Here is a 26578-nt window from a genome sequence, read left to right on the forward strand (position 1 = left end):
CAGTGCTCTCCGGGGCTTCTCACCTCCGGCCACACGCTATTTCCCCAGCCACGGTGCCCCCATCTTAGGTACATCGGATGTAACTCCTTTGAGACCCCTAGCGGAGAATTTTTCGGATTGGCTAAGCCTCCCCAATCCTTCCCACTGGTTTCTCAGGACCATTGGACTTGGCTATGCGATCCAGTTTGCGAGTCGTCCGCCCAAGTTCTGTGGTGTTCTTGCTGCCTCGGTTCTTCGTGCGGAAATCGCAGTCCTTCTGGCAGTCTGCAGTCCGCAGTTCGCAGTCCCCTCAGCCAAAATGAAGAAAGGGTTTTACAGCCCCTACTTCATTGTACCCAAGAAGGGTGGCGGGCTTAGACCAATCTTAGACCTGAGAGTTTTGAATCGGGCCCTACTCAAGCTCTCGTTCAAAATGTTAATCCTCAAGCACATTCTCACATGCGTCAGGGCTCAAGATTGGTTTGTGGCAACAGACCTGAAGGACACGTACTTTCTTGTCTTGATCCTTCCAAGACACAGGCCATTCCTGCAGTTTGCCTTCGAAGGTCGGGTTTATCAGTACAAAGTTCTTCCCTTCGGCCTCTCCCTGTCGCCCTGCGTCTTTACGAAGGTAGCGGAGGCTGCCCTTGCCCCCCTCAGGGAAGTGGGCTTCCGCATTCTCAATTATCTTGACAACTGGATAATCCTAGCTCACTCGTGGGATTTGGTTTGCGCTCACATGGACTTGGTTCTCAACCACCTGGCTCAGTTGGGACTTTGGGTCAACTGGGAAAAGAGCAAACTCTCCCCGGTTCAGAGGATCTCTTTTCTCGGTGTGGAACTGGACTCGGTCAGTATGTCTGCGCGTTTCTCCCCAGAGTGTGCACAGTCAGTGCTGAGGTGTGCGGCAACACTCAGATGCGGGTCTACGGTCCACCTGAAACAAGTTCAGAGGCTCCTGGGGCATATGGCATCCTCAGCCACGGTCATGCCGCTGGGTTTGATGCACATGAGACCGCTACAACACTGACTTCATAGCCGAGTCCCGAGATGGGCATGGCGCCGAGGCACGTTTCATGTGAACATCACACCATCGTTTCGCAAGACACTCAGCCCTTGGAAAGACATTGTGCTCCTGTGGTCAGGAGTACCCTTGGAACAAATGTCCAGACACATCATTGGTACCACAGATGCTTCCAAAACAGGCTGGGGTGCCGTCTGCAATGGCCAGGCAGCTTCCGGGGTCTGGACAGGCCCCCAACTGCATTGGCACATCAATTGCCTAGAGTTGTTAGCAGTGCTTCTAGCCCTGAGAAGGTTCCGACCTTTGATTCAGGGCAAGCATGTGTTGGTCCGATCAGACAACACGGCGACTGTGGCCTACATCAACCACCAGGGCGGTGTATGCTCCTTTCGCATGTCAAAACTAGCCCACCATCTCCTGCTGTGGAGCCAACACAGACTCAAGTCTCTGCGTGTCACTCACATTCCGGGTGAAGCCAATCGTATGGCTGATTCTCTGTCACGACAGGTTTCGCTCGGAGGCGAGTGGAGGCTCCACCCCCAGTCGGTTCAGCTGATTTGGGGTTGATTCAGCCAGGCACAAGTAGATCTCTTTGCCTCACCGGAATCCACCCACTGCCAGTTGTGGTACGGTCTAACTGAGGCTCCCTTCGGTATAGATGCACTGGCACACAGTTGGCCGAGGGACCGGTTTAAGTATGCGTTTCCCCCAGTGAGCCTCATTGCACAGACTCTGTGCAAAGTCAGGGAGGACAAGGAACAGATTTTCTTGGTGGCCCCGTTCTGGCCCAACAGAACCTGTTTTTCGGACCTGGTGCTCCTGGCATCAGCCCCTCCCTGGCGCATTCCTCTGAGGAGGGACCTCCTCTCTCAGGGGAAGGGCACAATCTGCCACCTGCGCCCAGATCTTTGGAACCTCCACCTATGGTCCCTGGACACGACCAGGAGGATTTCCGAGACCTTTCACCCTCAGTGGTGAACACCCTCTTACAGGCCAGAGCCCCATCCACCAGGCGGCTGTATGACCTAGGCAGGCAGATTCTCACGTTGTCATGAGACCCCGGCCTGGATACGTGCCTAAGGTCCCCACCACTTCCTTCAGAGACCAGGTGGTGACCTTGCAAGCTATTTCTTCCCAGGAAGATGACCCCAACCTGACCTTGTTATGCCCAGTCCGTGCCCTGTGCATTTACATGGAACGAACTCAGCCCTTCAGACGTTTTGAACAGGTCTTTGTCTGTTATGGAGGACAGCTGAAGGGGAAAGCTGTCTCCAAACAAAGGATCTCCCACTGGCTAGTGGACGCGACCCGTACGGCCTACCAGGCCAGAGGCTTACCCTGCCCACTGGGAGTGTGAGCCCACTCGACCAGGGGCGTCGCTGCCTCGACAGCTCTTGTGAACGGGCATCTGTAGAGCTGCAGGTTGGGCTACACCTAACACATTTGCCAGATTTTACAATTTGCACATGGAACCAGTGTCGGCTAGAGTCTTAAACACAAGCTCTTGACTCAGTACACTGGTCAGTGTAGAGCTTGCCTAAGCGCTTCCCCTAATGGTGATTACGCTTCTAAGTTTCAGTAGGTTTCCTGACGTGAACCCTGGACACCCTCTCCATCATTTGGCACTTCTGGACGTAGAGTTTTTGCAGAGGAACTCGCTGCAAAATTCCAACACAAGGTATGAACTCCTTTATTAACTCATGGTTGGATTTGTGCCCCATATGTAGTGGCTCCTTATGTGGCCCCATGTGTGTATTTCCACCTATATCTCTCTGTGGTGCGGTGTTTCCCCTAAAGACAGGTTTGTCTCTAGGGTCTGAGTTTTGTTGTCTCCCCTGGCGTGAGACCTCAGGTCCCATATCTAATGATATTCACTTCATAACCCCCCCACACGCAGGTTGTGATCTCTGTAGTGCCTTTTTCCCTCTGGAAATAGTCACTTCCCAACGTTCACAAGGCACTCAGCCGCTCCACTGAGGAAGGCCCAGCTGCAGGACACTGCTGTAACAGGTCAGTTCTTGGACGTTGGAAGGTCACAAAGAGGTGAGCTGCACGTTGGCTTGTTACTATCTGCGCCTGATCACTCGTGACACGGCCAGACTTGTGGCGTGTTTATATAGGGACCCCTAGTGTCGTACACTTCACACAACTCGGAGTGTATGACAGATAGGGAACGTTTTGGTTACGTATGGTAACCCTCGTTCCCTGGTGGAGGGAACAGAGACGTTGTGTCCTCCATGCCACAACTCTGGACTGCCTCTGAGTGAGTTGAGACACTTCGGCTCCTCAGATCAGAACGAGTGAGCAGAAGCACGCACTGCCCTATTTATACCCGGATGGCCGGGGCGTGGCCAGCTATGCAAAATCTGCACACCCAATTTCATTGGCCTTTCTTAAAACTATCAGAGGTGTTTGGGCTCCCAAGAGCGACCCCTAGTGTTGTACAATTGACACAACGTCTCCGTTCCCTTCATCAGGGAACGAGGGTTACCATACGTAACCGAGACGCTTTTATAAAGTTTATTCTTCCTGAGAAAGAGACTGGAAGTTTTGACCATCTTGTGAAGTCTTCCTTGATACGAGATATTCATGTTTTAATATTGGCATCATGAAGATGTGAAAGTTTGAGTGTAATTCGGATACCTAAATATGTGATACCACTTGGGGACCATTTAAATGGTTTAATAAAATTAGGCTCTGACACGTCTAGTGATCCTAACGGCATTATCTCCGACTTGTGAAAATTAACTTTATATCCGGAAATATCTCCAAATTGTTTAATCAAGTCAGTTAATTCAGGTAATGATATTTGTGGGTTGGTTATAGTTAGCACAATATCATCTGCATAAAGCAGTATCTTTTGTTGTCTATTACCAATACTAACACCATAGATTTTTGGATTATTTTGAATGTAAATTGCCAGGGGCTCTATTGCTATTGTCAAAATGCCCACTTATTTTCTTATTTTCTGTTATTCTGCATCCTGAGGGATCTTTAATTGCTGAAATGTACCCTTTTATGGACATCTTGTTTAACTAATCTAGCAAGAAACTGGTTGGGTTTATTACCCAATTCAAAAAAATCTTTGTCCTGCAAATAATATTTTTATCTGCTTTCCTGGTGAGCAGTTGGCTCTCAGAGATTTAAGCTCAGCAAGGAGTTGGGCTGATTTTGAGGAATTAAACTTTTTTCTATTGTGATAATTCTCTTTTCTAGTTTAATTTGCTCGAATAATAATTCCTTTTTCTTTTTACTAGTGTAGGCAATTATCATTTCTCTTAGAAAAGACTTGTAAGCTTCACGTACTGTTCTTGGGTCCATTCCATTTGTATCGTTACATTAAAAAATATGCCTTTGTCTGCTCTTTTACATAATCAACAAATTTCCCATCTAGGAGATGGAACAGATTTAGTTTCCATATCCACGATTGATAATTAGGTTGAGGTGGCAACATAGTAACAGTTACAGGTGCATGATCTAAAAAGTTATCGGGCCCATGTTAGATTTCTCAGCCAAACTTACCATCTGATTTGAGAAGAATATGTAATCAATATGTGAGGGAATAAAATGTGTAAGCCTTAACAGTGGGATTTAGAAATCTCCATATATCAATCAGACCAAGCTCCTGACATGAAATTTTAATAATACTAGCAGTTTTAGGAGCTATGTCAAACCAGAGCCAGTGATTTGTCCATATCTGGATTAAGGTAACAATTAAAATCACCCCCCAGAATTACATTGTTACAGTCTAGATACGCTATATTATCAAAGTAATCTTCATCATATATATTTGGGGCATATATATTTGCTATCACAACATCCTCTCCATACAACAGGCCCTTTATTATGACTGTTCTACCTTCTTTATCAGAATAACTAGTTTGTAACTGAAATGGTACATTTTTGTGGATCAATATTATTACACCACGCTAAATTATTTATTTTGTAAGTCTGTTTCAGTGACTGGTGGAAACAAAAGGAGCCTGAAAGAAGAGAGAGAGAGAGAAGAGGGAGAAACAAGTGGGGCATTACATATCCCAAAAATACAAGATATAATAAAAAAGAAAAGAAAAATGAAAATGCATAATATGTTTAGAATTCTGTCTATTGTTCATCTTCACCATTAATTGTTAGTAGTTTTAGAATTGTAATCATTCCAATTACTTTGTAAATATTTGTTAGAATATAATTTTTAAAAGGGGCTGTAAGTTCAAATAAAAATTGTTTTAATGGTTCTTTGTGGTCCTGTAGATTGTTAAAAGTAAACTTGGAATTATTTATATTATTTGTCGCAACACCCCTTGACAGGAAAATTGGAGCAGACACTATTAATCAATCAATCAATCGAGGGTAATGAGACATTTTGACCAGCTAAGGCCAGCCTGACCAGCTAAGACCAGCCTGGCTGACCAGCTTAAACCAGCTAAGACCAGCCTGACCATCTTAAACCAGCTAAGACCAGCCTGCCCAGCCCAAACCAGCTAAGACCAGCCTGCCCAGCTAAGACCAGCCTGGCTGACCAGCTAAAACCAGATAAGACCAGCCAGGCTGAACAGCTAAAACCAGCTAAGACCAGCCAGGCTGAACAGCTAAAACCAGCTAAGACCAGCCTGACCAGCTAAAACCAGCTTGACCAGCTAAAAAAAGTGGTCAAAACCCCTCTAAAACCAGCTTGATAAACCAGCTATGACCAGGCTGGGAGACCAGCTTAAACCAGCTTGACCATCTTAAGCTGGTTTAAGATGTTTTTTTTCAGCAGGGAAGAGCAAGCTTCCTCTTTTCTCGACATTCATACTGTTGCAGCTGTTGTTATAGCAACTTGAATTGAACCTTGTCAGTAAGTGAAACAAACTGATTAATTTCTAATTAGGTCAAATGGACACCGGCTTGGTCAGGCTGGGAGATCAGCTAAAACCAGCTACTTCCAGCTTAAACCAGCTAATACCAGCCAACCAGCCTAAGCTGGTTTTAGCTGTTTTTTTCAGCAGGGTAGCGTATTCAAAGCTGTCACCTTGACCGAGTCAAATCTGTCGACCGGCCAAGAACAGAAGAAGAAGTTATTTTTTAACGAATATTAGGGAAATTTTGATAAAATATAAGAGCTTTGTAGATTTTTATCACTTACATTATCATTACTGGGTTACTGAATGTGCGCCGGGTACACCTGTTGCTGGGGCAACAGCAGCTCGAGATGTATCAAAGTGTCACGGGCACGCAAGTTTGTAACGGTTTTTAGCGGCTTCTCAAATCGGATTCCGTCACATACGGAGAAAGCTCAGGGTCGTGCTTAACATCTATGAACAGTGTGTTTAAGTTGCAAAATGTTCGCATATGTTTATTATTTAGACAACGGTGTTAAAGACTCCGTTAATGTTAAAGACATTAAACACTTTGATCCAAAAAATACGACAGATTTCTCATCGACGCAGACCTACTGGATTCTGCGAAAAGGACGGTTCACAACAGGACAAATGTTATTAATGAAAGGTGAAGTATTAATTTAAGCATCTTAAATTTGTCTATGAAATGTGTAGAAGAACAGGTTAGCAAACAGTTCTTAGGACGTTTGTGGACCATGAAAATGCGCAGCTAATCAGGCTAACTTTGTTGTTGCTAATAGTTACAAAATGTGGTACTCCTAGCTCTTTCTACATTTTAATGTAATCTCAATTATTCATGGGTTTTGAAATTAAATCAGTTCATTTAGGTGTGGCTTTTTAGATCTTCATTTTTTCTGTCAATTTAATACATGTAAAAACATTTGCTTCATCTTACAGTTAACATTAAAGTCATTTTAAATTAAAGGGAATTTTAAGGGTTATGAATCAAGTATAATAAAATATGCTTGAGTAATAAAACTGTTTTAGACTGTAAAGAAACATTTACTTACAATAGAGAGTACTTATTCACATAATCATCTTGTTTATTTGTTTGTTTGCTTATGTATTTTTCCAGAAACTTGCGAAGAAATTGAACAATTTCTGGCAACTGGCAAAAAAATTTGAGTGCCAAAGCTGCTTGATAAAACTCCACCAGAAAACAGTACTTCAGAAAGGAAGGAAGCTAAAGATAATGCTGTAGGTAACATGAAAAGGCTGATTAACTTCATCAAAAAATATATTTTAAAATATCTTATTTTAACTTGCATTTTCAGACAGCACAGAAGGCAAGCATTGAGGAAGGAAGGCAGACATTTCTGATGGACATTTTAAAAAAAGAGACAAGCCTTGAAAAGGAAACAACCACTATGTCCTCCTCATTCTACAACAAAAAGGGAAAAACTCTGTGGATGAAATATCAAGTTGAAGATGAACTAATCTTCAAATCTTCAACTTGAAATATCAAGTTGAAGATGAACTAATTCAAAAATCGATATTTGATGAACTTGAAAAGAGGTACAAATTGCTGTCTTGGAAATATCAAGAGGCAATTGCTGAAGAGAAGGAATTGAGGAAATTAAACGTTGAACTTCAGACATGCTTAGTTGCCAAAATTCTTTGTGGTAATTAGGGATGTCCAGATCCAATCACGTGATCGGAAATCGGAGATTTGCAACAAAGTGATTGGTTGCAACTATTGGTTAAATGCCGGCTTAGTAGAACACGGAAGCAGCTTGAAGCGTAAAGCGCGAGTATGTCTGTGGTCTGGAGGTATTATAAAGTTGATGGCAACAACATTGCCATAGCAAACTGTGAGATATGTAAACTTGGGATTGCAAGAGGTGGAAAGGAAAGGCTACATTTAACACAACAAACCTGATACGGCACCTCAAAAACAAACACCCGACACAATACAGCGAGTTTACCCAGGCAACCCACCCGAAGACGAGTCAGCTCACGCTGCAGGAGAGTTTGAAGAGGAGAGAAAAAATGCCCCATGACAGTGCAAAGGTGCAGGACATTACAGCCAAGATAGCACAAATGATCGCAATGAGTGACCTGCCATTCACCTTTGTAGAGAACCCTGGATTTCTTATGCTTATAGAGCACGTAGAACCTCGATTTGAAATGCCGTCTCGCCACTATTTCACAGAGAAAGCTCTGCCAGCCCTTTATAAGAAGATTTCTGACAAACTACTTGTCCTGTTATCAGATGTAGAATTTATGTTATTTATTACTTGATTGTTCAAGCTACCTCACAGAAGTGCTCTGTTTGTTAACAGAGTTGTTGAATGTTAAAATAAGGTGAATAAAATAAAAAATAAAAATAATAGATACTCAAAATCAAAAAATATGATGACATTTAGTGGTAATTATTATTATTATTATTATTATTATTAGACACTCAGGTTACTGAATTTACCTGTGTATGACTGCTTTACTCATGTAAATATGATGTTTGTGACATTTTTCGGGCAACAACACATTTCCAGGCTCTATTAAGGCCCTTCCAGTGACAACTGGTAAGATTTTGTGCAAAGTAATAATAAGAAGAAGAACAAGAAAGAATAATAAATGTATAAATATTAATAAATGATAGTGACACTACTACCACCACTATTACTACAAATTATTAGCCTATTAATAGTAGTATTAGTAGTGATCATTTTTAAAGAAGAATAATAAGAAGAAGAACAAAGAATAATAAATATATAAATATTAATAAATGATGGTAATACTACTACTACTAATTATTCTTATTAGTAGTAGTACTAGTAGTGGTAACTTTGAAAGTACCTCACTCAGATGACTGAATTTCCCAATTTATGACTGTTTTACACATGTAAATATAATGTTTGTGACCTGATTTTCCAGGAAACAGCACATCTCCAGGCTCTATCCAGGCTCTTACAGTAACAACTGGTAAGATTTTGTGAATAATAAGAAGAAGAAGAAGGAAAAAGAATAATAAATATTAGGGGTGTGACAAGACACGAGACGAGACGAGACTGGGTGAGATTTTGAAACTTTTTAAAGAAATCCTCAATTATGAAATATGTAGGGAAAATAGTCTTTTATTCAACTGAAAAAGACAAAATGCAAAAAAAAAAAAAAAAAAATTTGTAGGTGCATTTTGAACTTTATGAAATTAAACTTACATTTCAACTGACAAGTTGAATTTTATGCAGTAAACAACATTTAAACAAGAGCTTCACGATTTTGGATAAATTGAGAATCCCAGTTGTTTTTAATAAATTGGAGACCATAATACGACTCTGGAGAAAAAAGATTAGAAAACTAAACAAAATAACGTAATTTACTCGTGGTTCTGACAAAATGTTCATTGATCAAGTCTTTTAAAAACGTATATTCATTTAAACAAAATGCTTCTCACGCTCCACTGACACTCGCAATGTGAAACAGTCCTAATAGGCATAGCTAAATCATTGTCATTCACGAATAAGATCGCGTGGGTGTTTGAATCGATATCTCGATCTTTTAAGGATTAACCGTGCAGCTCTAATGTAAACACTGCAAAATGTTGTGCAAGGATATCGTCACAAGATCTCGCGTGATCCGACTGGTTTTGTGAGACTCATTAGATCGTCACATCCCTAATAAATATATACATTTTAATAAATGATGGTAATACAACTAATACTAATAATAGTAGGGGTAACTTTTAAATGTTACCGAATTTACCAATGTATGATTGTTTTACACATGTAAAAATAATGTTTGTGACTTGATATTCCAGGAAAATACACATCTCCAGGCTCTATCCAGGCCCGTCCAGTGACAACTGGTAGGATTTTATGCATAATAATAATAATAAGACAGAATAATGACTGTATAAATATTAATAAATGATAAAATAATAAATGTATAAATATTAATGAGATTTTTCTGAATCCAACAACTGCTAATGAAAACAATTGTAAAATATGTGTGTAATTTTGATTATACATAAAAAAAAAATAAAAATAAAAAAACTACAATTCTGTGACATTTCTTGATTAATGTTCAATTTTAAAACATTCTTTCATACAGGTTGATATTGGTGAAGGTGTTTTTGTACACAGTGGAAAATGGAAAAAGATACAGGATAATATAAATGACAGCTTGTTCGTGAAAGAAATGGCAGTGTGCATTTGGGGAACAAACACACTGGCCGTAGCCTGGAAGCAAAAAGTTGCCCCACCACAAAATCTGATCCCAGACCCCCTCTGACACCTCACAAATTCAGAGCACTTAAATGTAAGTGATATGTGAACTTTAGAGATTTATGTAATTGTTAAATGTTTTTCCAGTGTGAAATAGTTATCTGCATACATAGGTATTTGTTTATACTTGAATATCATTGTGCATACTAATATAAATAATGTCACACAATAGTAAACAAGCAAAGAGTGTGCTGTTCTAATTATCAGCATGGCTGTGATTCTGTGGTTTGGCAGATAATCCAAACTACCCTTATATACAAACCAACAACACAATTTGCCATACACCATTTGCTTAGTCAATCCATTCTAATGCTGATTTCACAGCACCACAATTGAAAAAGAAAACCTAACTGTGTCAGTGTCATTATAGGATCAGTATAGAACAAAAACAGTAACAATTTACCTTGGTAGTGGAAATGGAGGTTTATGAGATGCTACTACAACAAACAAAATAACTGGTCCCTGCTAGATTTTTCTGACTTTTACTCTATTCATGTAATCTGTTGATTGTATTTGCTGTGGAATTGATTGATCAGCTATGTCTTTTTTCCTAGGTTGCTTTCAAAAGTGGCTGGAGGGCAGAAATTTGGATGAAGGAGAGCTGAAGGCCAGAGCAGGAAAACTTGGGTGCTATATAACAGAAAAAAATTCAAGACATCAACAAAAAAATTGTCAAAAAAGTGAATTTGCATGTGATGTAAGCTGCTGAAAACTGTTAGTACTTTGTTGTTCAGTAATGTTCATTAAGGTTATTACTGTCAATTAATTACACTAAATATTTTTTCTCATATCAATTCAAGGACACAAAAAAACAAAATGTGTTTTGATAAACATTGTTGAATGATTCACATAAATAAACTGAATTCTCCTCCTGAATGTGTTTTTTGTTTTTTTTTTGTTTTTTTTTTTTTGCTATTTTCATGAAGCAGAACAGGCTTTGGACATGTATTGTAACTGGAAGCTGTTGTTAAAAAAAAACTATTGTTAATAATTTTTCATAAATAACTAGCTAAAAAAATCAATTGAATCTGTTATTGAAAAATGCAGCCACCAGCATAAGCTGGAATTGGGTGGTCTAACCAGCTACCAGCTACCAGCATGTTAAAACACAGCTTGAGCTGGTCATGCGATGGCATGTCATTTCTGTCTCTGCATGGATGCGCATCTATAATTTCCCCTATGCAAAAACATAGACAGGATCGCGAGTCCATTCATAAAACGGAATTCACTCTATAGCGCGGAATGCCACGGAATTCGTCGATTTTTGGATAAATAAATCAAACGTTGGCCTGTCACTTAATTTGGATTGCGATATGCACTAGTGTCTGTAAATGCTGAAACACAAAAGGAAGGTTTAAATATGAATCCTGCATGTTCCGTTTACCTCTGTATGTATGAATGGCGGAGACGCGGTTACAGAAGCATGCGTGACGCTCGCAGTGATTTTCGGCATTTTAGTATATGACGACATGAACACAAACTTAATCTTACTGTGAGAGTCACTTCATGTTTCATTTGAGAAAACTAGCATCATATCATACTGTATACAAACATAAACTTAATGGCAATTCGTCAAAATAAAAGTACACTTTAACCTGTAACAGTAATATATAAATCTTGTATTACTTTTGTACAGAAAATGTAGGTCTTTATATATTATTATTTCTGCCAAATTTAAATGAAACAATTCAATGATAAAAATAAATATTACTACAAGATTAATCACTTAATTGTAGAAAAAAATACTACAATTATTATTATTATAACTTTTTAATTGTAATATTCACACACTTTTTCTTCCAAGTTTGGCAAAACTTTTTCTTCCAAGTTTGGCAAAACTAAACTTTTTTTTTTTTTAAGTAATGTTACTTTTTTCTTTTCTTTTCTTTTCTTCTCATCTCTTATAAACAAATAATTCCCTGTATATTGTATATAGTCCAAATTTGGCTGTCATAGAAGGTGGTCCACTAGGGGGCTTAAAAAAAAAACCCAGGCAGAAACTAATAAGTGTTAAAATTATTATATATGTATATATGTATATTTGTAAATTTACTCTTTAACTTATTATCTTGAAAAATCACTAAGCAGTTCCTGACCAGGGTTCCCTCTCATGTTTCCCCCTCATTTAAGGTAGATACTATTTTTTTTTATTCAATAATTCATCTGAAAATGAGAATTATTTTTGGGTTTGATTCAATTACTGAAAACTCATCAAAAACATTTTTAAAGCAAATACACAAACACAAAAATAAAACATGAAAACATGTTTTATATAGTGGAATATTTGTTCTTCAAGATGAATAAATTATTTATGACTTCAATAAATAATAGCATCTAATAAATGACTAGATAGAATGAAGTGCACATTTGTGACAGCATACATAAATGTTCCTTGCTTTTTAGAACATAATATTCAGATGACAAGAAGGCACATTTGGTTGGGAGGGACTTCAGCCAGTTAGGCTTGTTAAATAAACCGGTATTTCCTACAAAGCTGATTGCTCAGACAGATACTCCAACACTAGGGCTTCAGTGAGGTGGACACTTTCAATCCAGCGATCACCATGGATTCCAGGTGAGTTGAAATTCTTCTGAAATTCTACCACGGTGCGCTCACGTCTTTTGCAATGATGCATTTTAAAACATTGTGTTCAAAGGCGTTTCATTTTTTTTAAAACTCTTTTTAGCACTTTTTTTCCATTCCACCATGTTGCGTCTCAAAGTATACTTAAATCTTGATGCACTTGTTACTGTTGTAGTTACCTGTCGACACAAACATTTTTTGGGTATTGGGATCATTACCAGTAATCAATTTCTTTAGCAATGCACAAGTGTTTTTAGTGAAAAACCATTGCAATTAAAAAAGGGTCAAGTGCCCAACTAAATGAAATAAACTATAATGGTGACTATAACAAAAACATTTTCAATAAAGCATTAACACTGACTACTGTAATGATTTTGGATTTAGACAGCCTCACATGGGGCATCAGATATGTAATGATTTTAGATATAAGTCGTCGCCTTTAATTATAAGGTTCTATCTGCATTCTGAGCACTTTTGAGATATTGAGGTTCAAAGTTTTTGCATTCCATAGACTTCTGTAAATAAAACCATTTTTGTTTTCTTAAAAAAAAGGCCAAAAATGTACACAGCTTACAAAAGAAACATCACATAATGTAAATAAGTTGTCACTGAATAAGAATGTGAATAACTCTGTTCAGAATAACTCAAAGGTGACGAATTATCACCACCAGTGTAATGGCTTTTGGGCTAAAGTATTAATATTAAAATTAAGTTTTGATCATACTATTTTTTGGGATACCAGCCAATGTGTTACATATCGACAAAGAATATTTAATAAAGAATGGATGTTACTATGGATGCTATCAGGATGTTTCCTGGAAGTAATTAGGTAGATCTTATTCTAGTTTCAACAAATAAATTGGAAGATTATTTGTTATTAACTGAAATCAATTATATAAAATCTAATGCAAATTAGATAATCATAAACTGACAATGCCAACGGTCTCTGGAAAGAGGTGTGGAAAGAGTGATAGGTTTAGGTTCCGCATCTGGGCAGCAGCATCTTTCTCTTTTGACCTGGGCAATGTTGTATTGGAAAGAGAGGAGTTAGATCCAAACTACAGCACTGGTGAATGATGAACTCCTGAGCACCAAGAAGGCTCTTTGGTCTGGAACACGCAAACCGGAGCCTTGAAGTTGAAGATTCTGAAGTCTGTACAGAATATCCAGACTACCTGGAACACGCAGGAGGAATGATCGCTGACAATAACATTCTGAAGTTGTTGCAGAAGATCCTGGCAGTTTGAAACTCGCAAAGAGAGGATCGCTGAAGGGACGATTCTGTGGTCACTGGAGAAGATCCTGACAGCTTGGAACTCGCAAGCAGAGGATTGTTGGAGAGAAGATTCTAAAGCTGTTGCAGAAGATGGGAGGCACTAAGCTTGTGGTCATTGTTGCTGTGGCAGTTTCCAGACTCCTCAAACTCGCTCCTTGCAGAACTTCCTCGTTTCTCTGGCATAGCAGCTTAGCTCTCGATTTAGCAGTCAACAATGCCACTTAGCACATGGTAGACCACACCACTTTGATCTTCTTTATCTTGAAGAAAACATTTCCCTGAGTAGGAGGGATCTGCAAGTTGGCACCTTTCAGATCCAGCATTTTGATTAGTTGATGCTGTCAGAGGTGGCCATGATGTAGCCGCTCTGATATGAGGTCTATTTGCATAGTTTTAAATCTATGTTAATAACAATGTCTTTAAAGTTTTTTCCTATGCCTATGCATTATTTACTTTCCAGTTTTCAATATTAAGACCAAACATAGGTAATCCTGAGCACTGATATGCATTCAGATATACTTGTAGTGAAATTTGCTTTCGCCAACCTAGAGAGGTGAAATAGTGTAGTGAATGGGTACTCACGTCACAAATTACGTTATGATCCTTGGATCAAGTGTCAATTAATGTGTGGTTGTGAGTACATCACATAAGAAGGATTGGTGGGATCTCCAACTTGTAGAACCTCTTACTGTTTTATAAACATAAGGAAGGCACAAGTTGTAATAAAATAGATTTTTGTAACACCACCCCAGCAGAGGGAGCCCTTGCCCATGTACTGTCTGTTACCGCTCCCTCTGCTGCTTCTTTGGTGACTTCTGGTTTGGCAGCCATTTAAGCAGGGCCATGCCAAACAGGAGGCGGCAAAGTATTGTTTTGCCTGTGTGGACTCTACCAAGCATTTTCCCTGTTTCATGCCTTGTTTTGTTATTTTTATATTTTGTCTTGTTTCATGGTCATTGCCAAGTTCCATAGCCTTGTTTCACGGTTTTGTTTCATTTGCTACTTTGGACTGCTCTCCGGTATTTTTACCATTTTGCATGTTTTATTGGATTACACTTTTGTCTTGCCCTGGATGTTACTGTTTGCTGGTGTCTGACCCTGCCTGTCTTGAACACAATCTGTACAATAAAGCTTGCACTTGGATCTATCCACACTTTTGGCGAGTCCCGTTATAATTTTATTAACTAAAGATAGACAAGAGTAATCAACAACTACTAAATGAATACCATGAATGGAGAAGGAATAAAGTGCATAAGATGCATAAAATGCAAGTGATTATGTTGGGTGTTACTATGTCAGAGCTACATTATCTAGAAAGATAAACTGTTGCTACTCTGAAACAAATAAGGTGAAGAACCTTATTATGCATCAAAGACATACATGTAAGATTTGTTATCAACTGCAACCAGCTATATCATATCTAATGTAAATTAGAAAATCATATACTGATAATATACAACAATCTGGAATATCTGGAAGAGGTTTGGAAGTGATAATTATGTTCGCTGTGGTTGAGTGAACAGTCTGGTGGTGTCGACTTCTTCCACCGGTTGCGCTGGTGGCGGTACAGTGGGGAAAGAAGCAGGAATCTGTTTCGACAGCCTTGAACATGAAGCGCTGTAGGATGCTGATCTCCTGGAGCACCAAAGGGTCCTAAGATCTGGAACACACAGATGTGGCCCTGGAGTAGGTACTGAAGTTCCTTACCTTGGAACACGCAAGCAAAAGTACTTGAAGTGAAGGTTTGCTCGCCGGAGCTTAACCTTGTTGCAAATGTCTGTGTGTCTTCTGCCTCTCCGAGCTAGAGACTAAGAACTTGGTCAATCCACTTTGTCTCTCTCGGATGGAGAGTGAGGATGCTCCATCTGTTGTTGTCTCGCTGGACGAAGACTCTGAACGTAGAGTATCTCTTTCCTCACAGACTGGAGGCTCAGTGTGGTCCTATCTGTTGCTGCCTCAAAAGCTGGAGACTCAGACTCAGAACTGGTTATCTGTTACGGTCTCTCTGGATGAAAGACTCAGAGCAGTTGTGTCTGTTGCTGCCTTCGTTGGCCGCAGGCCGGAGATTCAGAACAAGGTTGTTCGGTTAGTGTCCCTTCTTTTACAAGTATCAGACTCAGAACGTTGTTCTGTTACAGTCCATTCCTTGACAGGCAGCAGACTCAGAACAAGGAGTGTCTTTTGGAATGGTACCTTTATCTCTTCCCGATGGGGAGGAAATTGCAATTTGGCGCTTCTCCATTTCCGTGCTGTGATTGGCTGGTTCCATCAGAGTGGGGGGGACATGGGGTAGCCCACCCCTCTTCATCTTGTGGAATTTATTTGTATAGTCCGAACACACAGTTAGAAAAGTTTTCACTAAAGTTTTACCAGTGCATTTCTCACTTCTCAAACCACAACCAGAATGCATTTGGCAATGTTACGAACACATTAAAGGGGTCATCGGATGCCCGTTTTCCACAAGTTGATATGATTCTTTAGGGTCTTAATGAAAAATCTATAATATACTTTGGTTAAAAATTCTCAGTGGTTGTGTAAAACAACACCCTTTTTACCTTGTCAAAATGAGCTCTGCAAAAATCATCCCATTCTGAGGGATTGTTCCTTTAAATGCAGATGTGCTCTGCTCGCCCCGCCCCTCTCTTCTCTCTGTGGAGTGACAAGCCTGTTTGCTTTAGCTGCATTTAGCCGCTAAACTTGCTAACTAGCACATTATTAGGAAAGTCGATCACAAAGATTCATAAAAAAAAATCCCTTATACTTCCGCTGTAAGTGAAGCTGGATTACGAATGATTTGCGCGAACATAGACGGATATATGTACATCAGGAGCCGCATTCCCTTCAGCGGCTCACATGTCGGGAGTAAATGACCACCACTATGTTCATTATTACATCCAGCAACACAACACCTCAATCCCTCAATCGGAGATATTCTTGTCTAACTTACATCCCTGCTCCGGGCATCGAAACAATGGAGGTCAGACTGTGACAGCTGACCTGAGGTAAGACGCTCATGTCAATCAACTATCATGGGAGCGGCCAGGCATCTGAGAATGGCTCAATTTGAAAAGGGGGATATTATTTTTACAGATTAATTAAAAACCACTGCATTTTTTTTTCATTACAGGGTAGATTTGTACATACACTGCCAACACACATTCATGTTCAAACAACATGAAAAAGTTAACTTTGCATCCGATGACCCCTTTAAGTCCAAACATGATGGGAAAAGATTGAACAGTCATGCATGCATTCATTTGTCCATTAACAGCTGAGTTTGTGTAAGATGTTGCACTACACATTGCTGTCACTAGGAATACTTATTTCTCTGAATCAATATAAGATGTGTGTTGTAGTGTGCATCAGTTTTAAGGTTTGAAAACATAGTTATGAATGGATTTGGATGGATCTTTGTGATCTCTCTGTGTTTCACCCACCACTGCTGCATCTGGAGGTCCTAAAGAATTTTTATGGTCGGTCACAGGCCAAAACCTTAGGAATCAGTCTCAAGGTGGGTGGAGGGCAGAAACTGAATTTTGACCAATAGGAAGATCTGTCCTTCCCGGGCTTTGTACCAAAGGTCTTCTTCTTGCCCTCTAAGAGGTGTCTGGCTGTTGTCCTGGCATCTTTATCTGATGGTGTTGGACAGTGTGCTTATGTTAGTCCATCAAGATCCAATTAAAATGTAGCAAACCTTTGTCTAACTATCGTGGTCAGAGAGGGGGCCACCATAAACTGGGCCCTGGAATGTGCTGTCCACTAAATACTGTATATACCTTTTGTAAGGTTCTAAGGCATTTTAATCTATGTATTTTTGCGCATCCTCTGTAAGCACTTTTTTTTAATAGTGCGCATGTGCATACATGCCTAAGAGAACCCCGTAGTATGACGTAAGAGGGAAACCGCAATGAATCAAACATCAAAGCAAAATGACAGGGAACAAAAAACAGTCAATTAGTCATCAGATGCCATGTTCAATATAGCCACATTTTAGAGATCTCTAATCAGTTAAATAGCAGAAGTTATCATTTGATAACGTCATTAACAACGGCCCTACATTGTTGAACTAAGGTGGTTCAAACGACAGAGGTGCACTCGTGTTCGGGAAACAGTCGTGACTAGCTAGTTAGTTTTCACAAGAATGCATCATACTATGGAGGTTAATGAGCAAGTTACTTTGTTGTACGGGAAACGCACCCCAGGTCAATAGTTTTGCCTCTATGATCCACCCGGGCGCTTCCACTGTATTCTCGAGTCACTCGCAGTGATTACTCTGATAGAAACCGTTTGGCGGAGACGTGGAGTGCACACAAGCCGAATCGCGTTGCCAGTCAAGACTAACCGATCCATGATTTATTAGAGATTTGTTATGAAATGGTTATCCACCAAATGCTAATTAAAACTAAAGTAACAAGCCTGGTTTGAAAATGTAAGAAGTATAGATATTTGTTTAAAAATTTAAGGAGTAAATGTAAAAAGTAGTCATAAAAAAAAAATAGTGAAGTAAAGTACTGATACTAGAAAAATCTACTTAAGAACAGTAACTAAGTATTTGTTCTTCGTTACTTCCCATCTCTGAAACTGGTCCTTGATCACTAGAGAGCAAGCTGACTGCATCTGCAGCATAGTTATTGACATATTTGAATATCCATATCTGCAATAGATATTAGGATATTAGGATGCTTTTTCACAGCATTTAGTTTCATTAATGAGGTAATTCTGCATATGGACGTGGCATGTTCAGTTATACACAAAAACACAGACCATTTTCACCTCTGAAAGGTTATCCAATTATATCTGGAATGTAGTGTTGTCAAAAAGTACCAACTTCGGTACTTTTTGGTACTGAAAAGTGCCCATTTCCCGCTCACATTTAAGTGCTGATACTTAAGGATCAGCTCAACAGTGCTCAAATGTCAGCGGGAAATGGACGTTTTAAAATTTCAGTAATGAAAGGAACTGAAGTTGGTACTTTTTAACAGCACTACTGGAATGTGTAGCTCTATGGTTTATAAAGCCTTAGACTGCACAATTATGTGACATTTTAAAAATACATTCCTTTGTTAGTGTGCATGCTGTACAGCACAGGTGTCCCAGCTAACAAAAAAAGGTTACCACAACGTTCCCTGAATGGCATCTGCGAACATCCCCTGGACGTCTTCGTGTAGAGTTCTTTAGACGTCATGAGGACGTCGCAAGTCCGTTCACGGGATGTACCACAAACGTTCATGAAGCATTGTGAAGACCTAAAGGGAGCATTCACTACAGGTCATCCTTTGTAAATGTCATTAGTCAGATCAGACAAAATTTGACTACCCAAGGAATAAACACACAAACAATAGTCGTTTAACAATACCTTTTTATTTGTTAGAATACTAGAATTCTTTTTTTTGGTTTGTGTGTGTGTATGTGTATGTGTCTGTCTGTCTTGTGTTCCAGATGTTGGGTGTTATCCAGGTCTGATTCTACCCGTATGTTCGAAACCTAAAAAAATATAAATCATTATGATCAGAATGATCATTATGATGTAATGAGTAAATTAATTGATGAACAGATCAAAATGATAATTCTTTTTGCCAGATTGCATGCTGTGATATATCTCAGTAGAATTTTGGTACTGCAGACTGAGACCCACTGGACACACAATTACTTTTTATCAATTTTTTTACTAGTTTTTTTTTTTTTTTTTTACAATTTCAGCTAAGGGTGTTTTTATGTTTGTTTATACTGACAGCAAACGTTACAAAGTGGACCAAATGCGGACCTAATAGGATGTTCGCAACGTCCGTTTGCTGCGATGGCAATTCTTCCTGTTGTCCTCGAACCTAAAACAACAAAATGAACTTATTCAGTAGTGGTATGATTTTATATGTCTACCATCATTTATCTATTGAAAAGGATGTGTAAATACTGTTGACAATTTGGATTTAGACCATGTGGTCTGAAATTTAAGGCACTTATAAGATATCCATCCCAAATGGGCTTTTTTGCTGCATGTGCCTCTCAGTGTGTGTTTTTACCAGGTCTGATGATAAAGTCCAATTTTCAAGTGTTGTTATGGAAATGGCAGATAAGGGACGAAACAGTGACATTGGCAAACTGGTTCAGAAGAATGTCCTCCGATTGTCTGCCAGCGAATGTAAGTGAATGTCTCCCGAACGTCTGTCAGCGAACGTTACAAAGCGGACATACTGTGGACCTAAACAAACGTTTGCAACATCCGGGGGACATGCCCTGTTTGCTGGGTTACAACTGAAGGGCAGCAGCCCTGCAGAGTTTAGTTCCAACCCTGCTCCAACACACATTCCATGTAGTTTTCAAATAAGCCTAAATGAATGTATTAGCTAGATCAGATGTGTTTAAGCAGGGTTGAATGTAAACTGTGGGATGTGGCCCATTTTCACCAAAAGAGCAGTTTTCTTTATTTCTGGGTCACAAATGTTGGTTTCTGACAGTGAGTGATGCAGTGCTTCCCCTGTCTGTCCCATCATTCTCATTTCCATCCTCCTCTGGAGGTGGCTCAGATAACTATATGACATTCACTACTATAACTATATGCTCCTGAGGGAGCTCAGTCATGCAATCGATGTGGTATTGTAATAGCTTACAGTAGAGACTGCTAAGACTACATCCCCCTATACTAGGCAAGCTTATTCTTTGAAGTAAAGTCTGTTAATTGATTAATGTTCTTCTCACCAAGAAGTCCCCTGGACATGCCTGATCAGTGTGGTACTTTCCTTTTTGCAGGTTGAAAGTGTATGTTGCTGGCATTATGGCACATCATAACACAGTGGATGTCCTTGGGGAAGCACAACTTGATTATCGGGGCCCCTATTCACAAAACATCTTAAGTCTAAAAGTATCTCATAACTTACCGATCTAGGAGAAAATGTAAAAAATTATTGGCGTGTCAATCCTAAATTTAGGACTCCTACATTTTTTAAAGGGGTCATTGGATGCAAAGTTGTACAAATCTACCCTATGATGATAAAAATCCATGCACTGGTTTTTAATTAATCATAAAATCATAAATAAAAATAATAGCCCCTTTTTCAAATCGAGCCATTGTCAGATGCCTGTCGGTGTGACGCCACACGATAGTTGATTGACATGAGCATCTTATCTCAGACCTGCCTTACATCAGCTGTAACAGTCCAACCTCCATTGTTTCGATGCCGGAACAGGGATGTAAGTTAGACAAGAATATCTCCGATTGAGTAATTCTCCAATAAACTCTTTTTATTTACAACTTTGATTTTTTACAGTGCAGCACAGAGGTTCCTACAACATAAAAATGACTAATTACTAATTAACTAATTAACATAAAAATTCTGAGAAACACTTGCTTTCTTATTTTACAGACGACCAAGTTTTCCTCCACGCAGATCAACTCTGATTAATCAAGGACCTCCAAAACGAATCCGTCTACATACAGAAAGAAGAGCGTTTGATGAAAATGGGAAAGTCAGAAAATGGACTTATGGAAAAAAAGACACCAGTAAACAAAACAAAATTGTTCTGTTGGTGGGAGAAACTGGCGCAGGCAAGACGACTATCATCAATACTGCGGTCAACTACTTACTGAATGTGAATTTTGAGGAAGAAATGTGGTATGAAATTACAGAAGAAGAAGCTGGAGACCAATCAGAATCTCAAACCTCTGAAATCACCATTTATGAGATCTTTCCTGTAGACAGTCCCATGTCGCTCACCATGATTGATACTCCAGGCTATGGAGACACTAGAGGACTGGAAAAAGATCTGGAAGTTGCTGCGAATTTAGCCACTCTGTTTCAGAGCAGCGACGGAGTTCGTGAAGTTGATGCCGTGTGTTTTGTGATTCAAGCATCTAAGAATCGTCTCTCAGACAGGCAGCATTACATTATCAGTTCAATTCTGTCTTTGTTTGGAAAAGACATTATGAACAACATTGTGTTTTTAATCACACACTCTGATGGTATGGCACCCAAAAACGTCCTCAGTGCCATCAATAAAGTTAAAATCCCTTGCAGACGAGACAAAAGCGGCCAACCTGTTTATTTCTTATTCAACAATCGGCAGGCTGATGCCCGTCACACTCAAGAGCGTCACATTCGTGCTCAAAGCACCGCCTGGGAAGCCAGTGTGGACAGCATGACGGATTTCCTTCAGTCTATGAACGAAATGAACAGAAGAAGTTTAGAGATGACTTCAGATGTCCTCATTGAGCGCAGTCAATTAGAAGCGGCCATCTGCAACTTAAAGCTGCGAATTCAGGAGAAGGAACTGAAAAAAGCTGAAAAACTTCAGATTCAGGATGCAATAAAACAAAACAAGGAAAAGATTGAAAACTGTAAAAACTTTACTATTAAAGTTAAAAACACTATCAAAGAGAAGGTGCCCATTGAAAGTGCTTCATGGAAGAACAGGAAGGCAACGACCTGCACTGTCTGTGAGGAAAACTGCCATGAGTTTGACTGCTGGTGGGTTTCTGATCCCAGTAATTGTGAAGTCATGAAAAAAGGCTACTGCACAGTGTGCACCGGGAAGTGTCACCACAGCAAACATGTCAAAGAAAACAAGAAATACATAATCAAATCCTCAGTTATGATGATGGAATTTGATGACATTAATAAGGAATATGAAAAAGCTCAAGAAAAAACCAAGAGGTATTCGATTATAATGGATTCGCTTGACAAAGATCTGCAGGAGATTGAAACCCAAAAGTCAATTCTTCTGTTCAATGCTTACAAGACCATCAAGCATCTGTCTCAGATCGCATTAAAACCAGACTCTGCCTTCACTCTTCAGCATCTTGACTTCTTCATCCCCAGAGTGAGGGAGGCTGGGAAAGAAAACTGGGTCCAAGAGCTGGAGGAAATGAGGAGAACCGCTGAAGCAGAGGAAGCAAATAAAGATGCTCTGAGTTACCTTAAGGCTGGTCTGACAAAACTTTTCCTTGGTGGGCAAAGTTGAAATTCCTTAAATGGCGGGGAAATGGTTAACTAATCAATAATACTTTATTACATACTTTAAATTAGTATTTTGGGTACTGGATGGTAACAGAAAATGTTGCAAACACAAACAATAATTTGTTTTGTTAATCTTAAAAAAAAATTTCCTGTACTTTTCTTTTTGCTTATGGTTATGTCATTCAAATGATCAGATTGTCTGTTTATAAAAATTATTGAAATCAAAATAAATGTAATTCTCAAACTTGATATTTCCTTCATTTGATTTCTATTTCAGTCAGGCTTTTCAGAGTCAAGCCAGCTGACCTCTTTAATGTCAGGTTTGTTTCTACAATAAGTATATAGCTTGGTAAAAAATTAGGGTGTTCCGATCATAAGTTTTGGGGTCGACAATCAATCACTTAATGTATTAGCTGACACAGGTCATGATCACCAGTCTTTTTTCCAGGTAATATTATTTATAGAGATGTTCCAATAAGATTTATTTTCAGACAGTATTTATTTTATTTATTTAGCCATTTTTACAACACACCATTTTTATATAAGGATTGAATCTGATTAATCTGAGACTTCTAATTCATATTTACAACTTCCTAACCAGCAATCCTAATGTAATGTAAAGTTCTAACATGCAGGAAATGGTTTTGGTTGTAAATGTATGTTTTTATTAAATCAAACACAAAAAAGTTTTTCAACAAAGAGAAACCAAGTACACATTGATCTCAATAACAATACAGAAAAAACTTATTACAACAGAGATGACAAAGAGTAAAAAAGTACATATAAATGACCCAAAACCAATACACAACGGTACAATAGAGAACAGCGTGAACAAACTCAAGGAAATATAAAAATACAGATCTTAAAACTTACAACTAAATGGTCAGTTATTGCCATTATTTTCAAATAAAAGCTGAACACTAAATCCTTTCTGGCTGTTCATTTACATGACAATGACATTTTGGGAGCCTAAAAACGCAAACATTTGAAAACTTGTTTCAAAGTGCAAGTTTTTGAAAATGATATATTTGTTTAAACAATGTAAACATGTCACCAAGTTTATTTTTTATTTTTTATTTTTTTTAATTACAAGAACAATAACATACAATATTTTATCAAGAAATAACATCAAAAAGAAGAAAGAAAATAAAAAATAAAAATGATAGAAAGACAAATAACAGTTGCCAGGGGGAGGTAAGTATAAAAGTTCAAAACAAAGATAGTTATGCATACATACACACAAAGAAGTTATGCATACACACACACACACACACACACACACACAGCTGTAGTGATTGTTGTTGTTATAAATGTGTCTGTTCTTGTGTTCAGATGCCTGTTTTCTCACACTGGATCCAAACACAGCAAACAAACAACTCATTCTGTCTGAGGAAAACAGAAAGGTGACATTTGGGCATTATGTGAGAGAGAAACAGGATAAGAAACAGTCGTATCCTGATCATCCAGACAGATTTGATGATGTGTGTCCTCAGGTGTTGTGTAGAGAGAGTGTGTGTGGACGCTGTTACTGGGAGATTGAGTGGAGTGCCGCTCAACTTCTGTCACTCAAATAACAGAATAAATGTGTCAGAAATCACCATATAGACAGAAACATCAGTGTCTATATTTGTTTTTATTGTTGCCTCATCAGTCATGTTTTAGTGTCAAAATGTAAAAATGTCACAATCATAATAATACTAAGAAATCATAATAATAATAAGAAATAATAAAACACAATGACAAATCAACTTGACATTCAACATTGAGTTTCATGTTTTAATCACAGTATATTTAAAAATCATTTTTTATTTACTGGTTTTACTTACTTTTTGTATATTGAATTGACATGAACAAATTATATTATAGATATAATGCAAACATCACTTCAGCTGATATATTTGTATCAACACTTTTTATTAATTTAATTTATTTCAACTTCAATTATTGCAATTATAACAAATCAGTAAAATATGTTATGATTATAATAATACTCTTGTGCTTTTAAATAAACAGTATGTATGCATGTATGTAATAATGCATTTATTCATAATGATAACAATAAATATTAATTTTACATAAGTAAAAATAAAAAATAAATAAGTAAAATAAAATTTTGTCTTTTTTTTTTTTTTAATGTAAATTACAAATAATTTAAGAAATAAAAAAATGTGATTGCAATAATCATAATAACAAAACTATCAATATGAATTATAATTTGATTATTCTATTTTACTATTTACTACTTTAGATATTTTAGATATTATTATTACATTATTAAATACTCCCTTTTTATTTTACAGTACAGTTGGATTATTGCAATTGTATTTTTTTTTGCTCGTTTGTTAAATTGATTAAAATAAAAAAATATATGAAGTAAACAAAATCATATTAAATATTATATATTTTGTTTATTTATTATTATTTTTGTTATTATTATTATTATTATTAAATATTGAAATTTTATTTTACAGTGCAATATGCAACAGTAATTCAGGAGTTTTTATTTATTTGTGTAAATGGTATATTTACAATAAAGTAAAAATAATATTTTATATAATATTATAAATTGCAATAATAATAATAATGATAATAATAACAATAATATTAATGATAATAATAATTGATGTTGATGTACATATTGCAATTACAAAATAATTTATTTTTAATAATAATAATATAATAATAATAATATATTTATTTGTATTTTCCTTAATATTATAACAACTACAATGAATAATAATAATAACAATAGTTGATATTGATGTACATATTGCAGTTCCAACATAATTTGTTATCTTTTAATAATAAAATAAAAATAATAATAATAACAATAATAACAACAATAATAATAATAAATTAAAAACAACCATTATATTTAATATTTTCTTATTATAGCATTTAATTGTATTTTTCCTTAATATGATAAGAAAATAATCTAATTAATAAATAATAATAATAATAATAATAATAATTTATATTGATGTACAATTACAACATAATTCATGTAATCTTTTATTAATAAAATAAATTAATATTTTGGTTATTATTAATAAATACTGACTTATTAAATAAATATTCAATATTGCAATAAGAAGATCTTTTATTGATTTAATTTTTGTAATTTAAATAATAAAACTTAATAAACATAATTTTAAATGATATCTTTGTTATTATGATTATTTAAATAACATGTCTTATATTTGTTATAATTTAAATTTTAATAATAGCCAAAACAACTGTAAAATAAAATGTCAGTATTATACACAATAATATTAATATAATAATAATAATAATAATATAATTTAATTATTTTATTATAACAACAAAGAAATGTTATGATTGCAGTAATCCTTTCACACTGTAAAATAAAAAGGGAGTATTTAATAATAACCAAAATATTAATTATATATTTTAATTATGTCAATTATAACAGTTACTATTACAATAATCCTGTTGCACTGCAAAATAAAGTCAGTTTTGTAGTTGTTGTTCTTTACAGTACAATATAATTATTGCAGTAACTTTTTATTGTTTAAATATGATTTAAAAATAAAGTAAAATTATATTTTGTTATAATTTTTATTTTTCATTTTAAATATACCAATAAACAAATTAATAAAAAACCTTACTATTGCAGTAATCATGTTGCACTTAAAAACAA

At 37.3% G+C, this 26578-nt stretch overlaps 1 protein-coding gene across 1 annotated transcript; it reads left to right on the top strand.

Annotated features, from left to right (window-relative positions):
- Positions 1 to 12554: 12554 nt before the first annotated feature.
- On the top strand, positions 12555 to 23645 carry LOC127164181 (uncharacterized). Its single transcript, XM_051107959.1, has 2 exons — positions 12555 to 12681; positions 21328 to 23645. The coding sequence occupies exons 1-2, from the start codon at positions 12671 to 12673 to the stop codon at positions 22919 to 22921; spliced, it is 1605 nt and encodes a 534-aa protein (XP_050963916.1). The 5' UTR covers positions 12555 to 12670; the 3' UTR covers positions 22922 to 23645.
- The last annotated feature ends 2933 nt before the right edge of the window (positions 23646 to 26578 follow it).

Source organism: Labeo rohita, chromosome 4, assembly GCF_022985175.1.
Source record: "Labeo rohita strain BAU-BD-2019 chromosome 4, IGBB_LRoh.1.0, whole genome shotgun sequence".
In the NCBI taxonomy this organism is placed as follows: domain Eukaryota; kingdom Metazoa; phylum Chordata; class Actinopteri; order Cypriniformes; family Cyprinidae; genus Labeo; species Labeo rohita.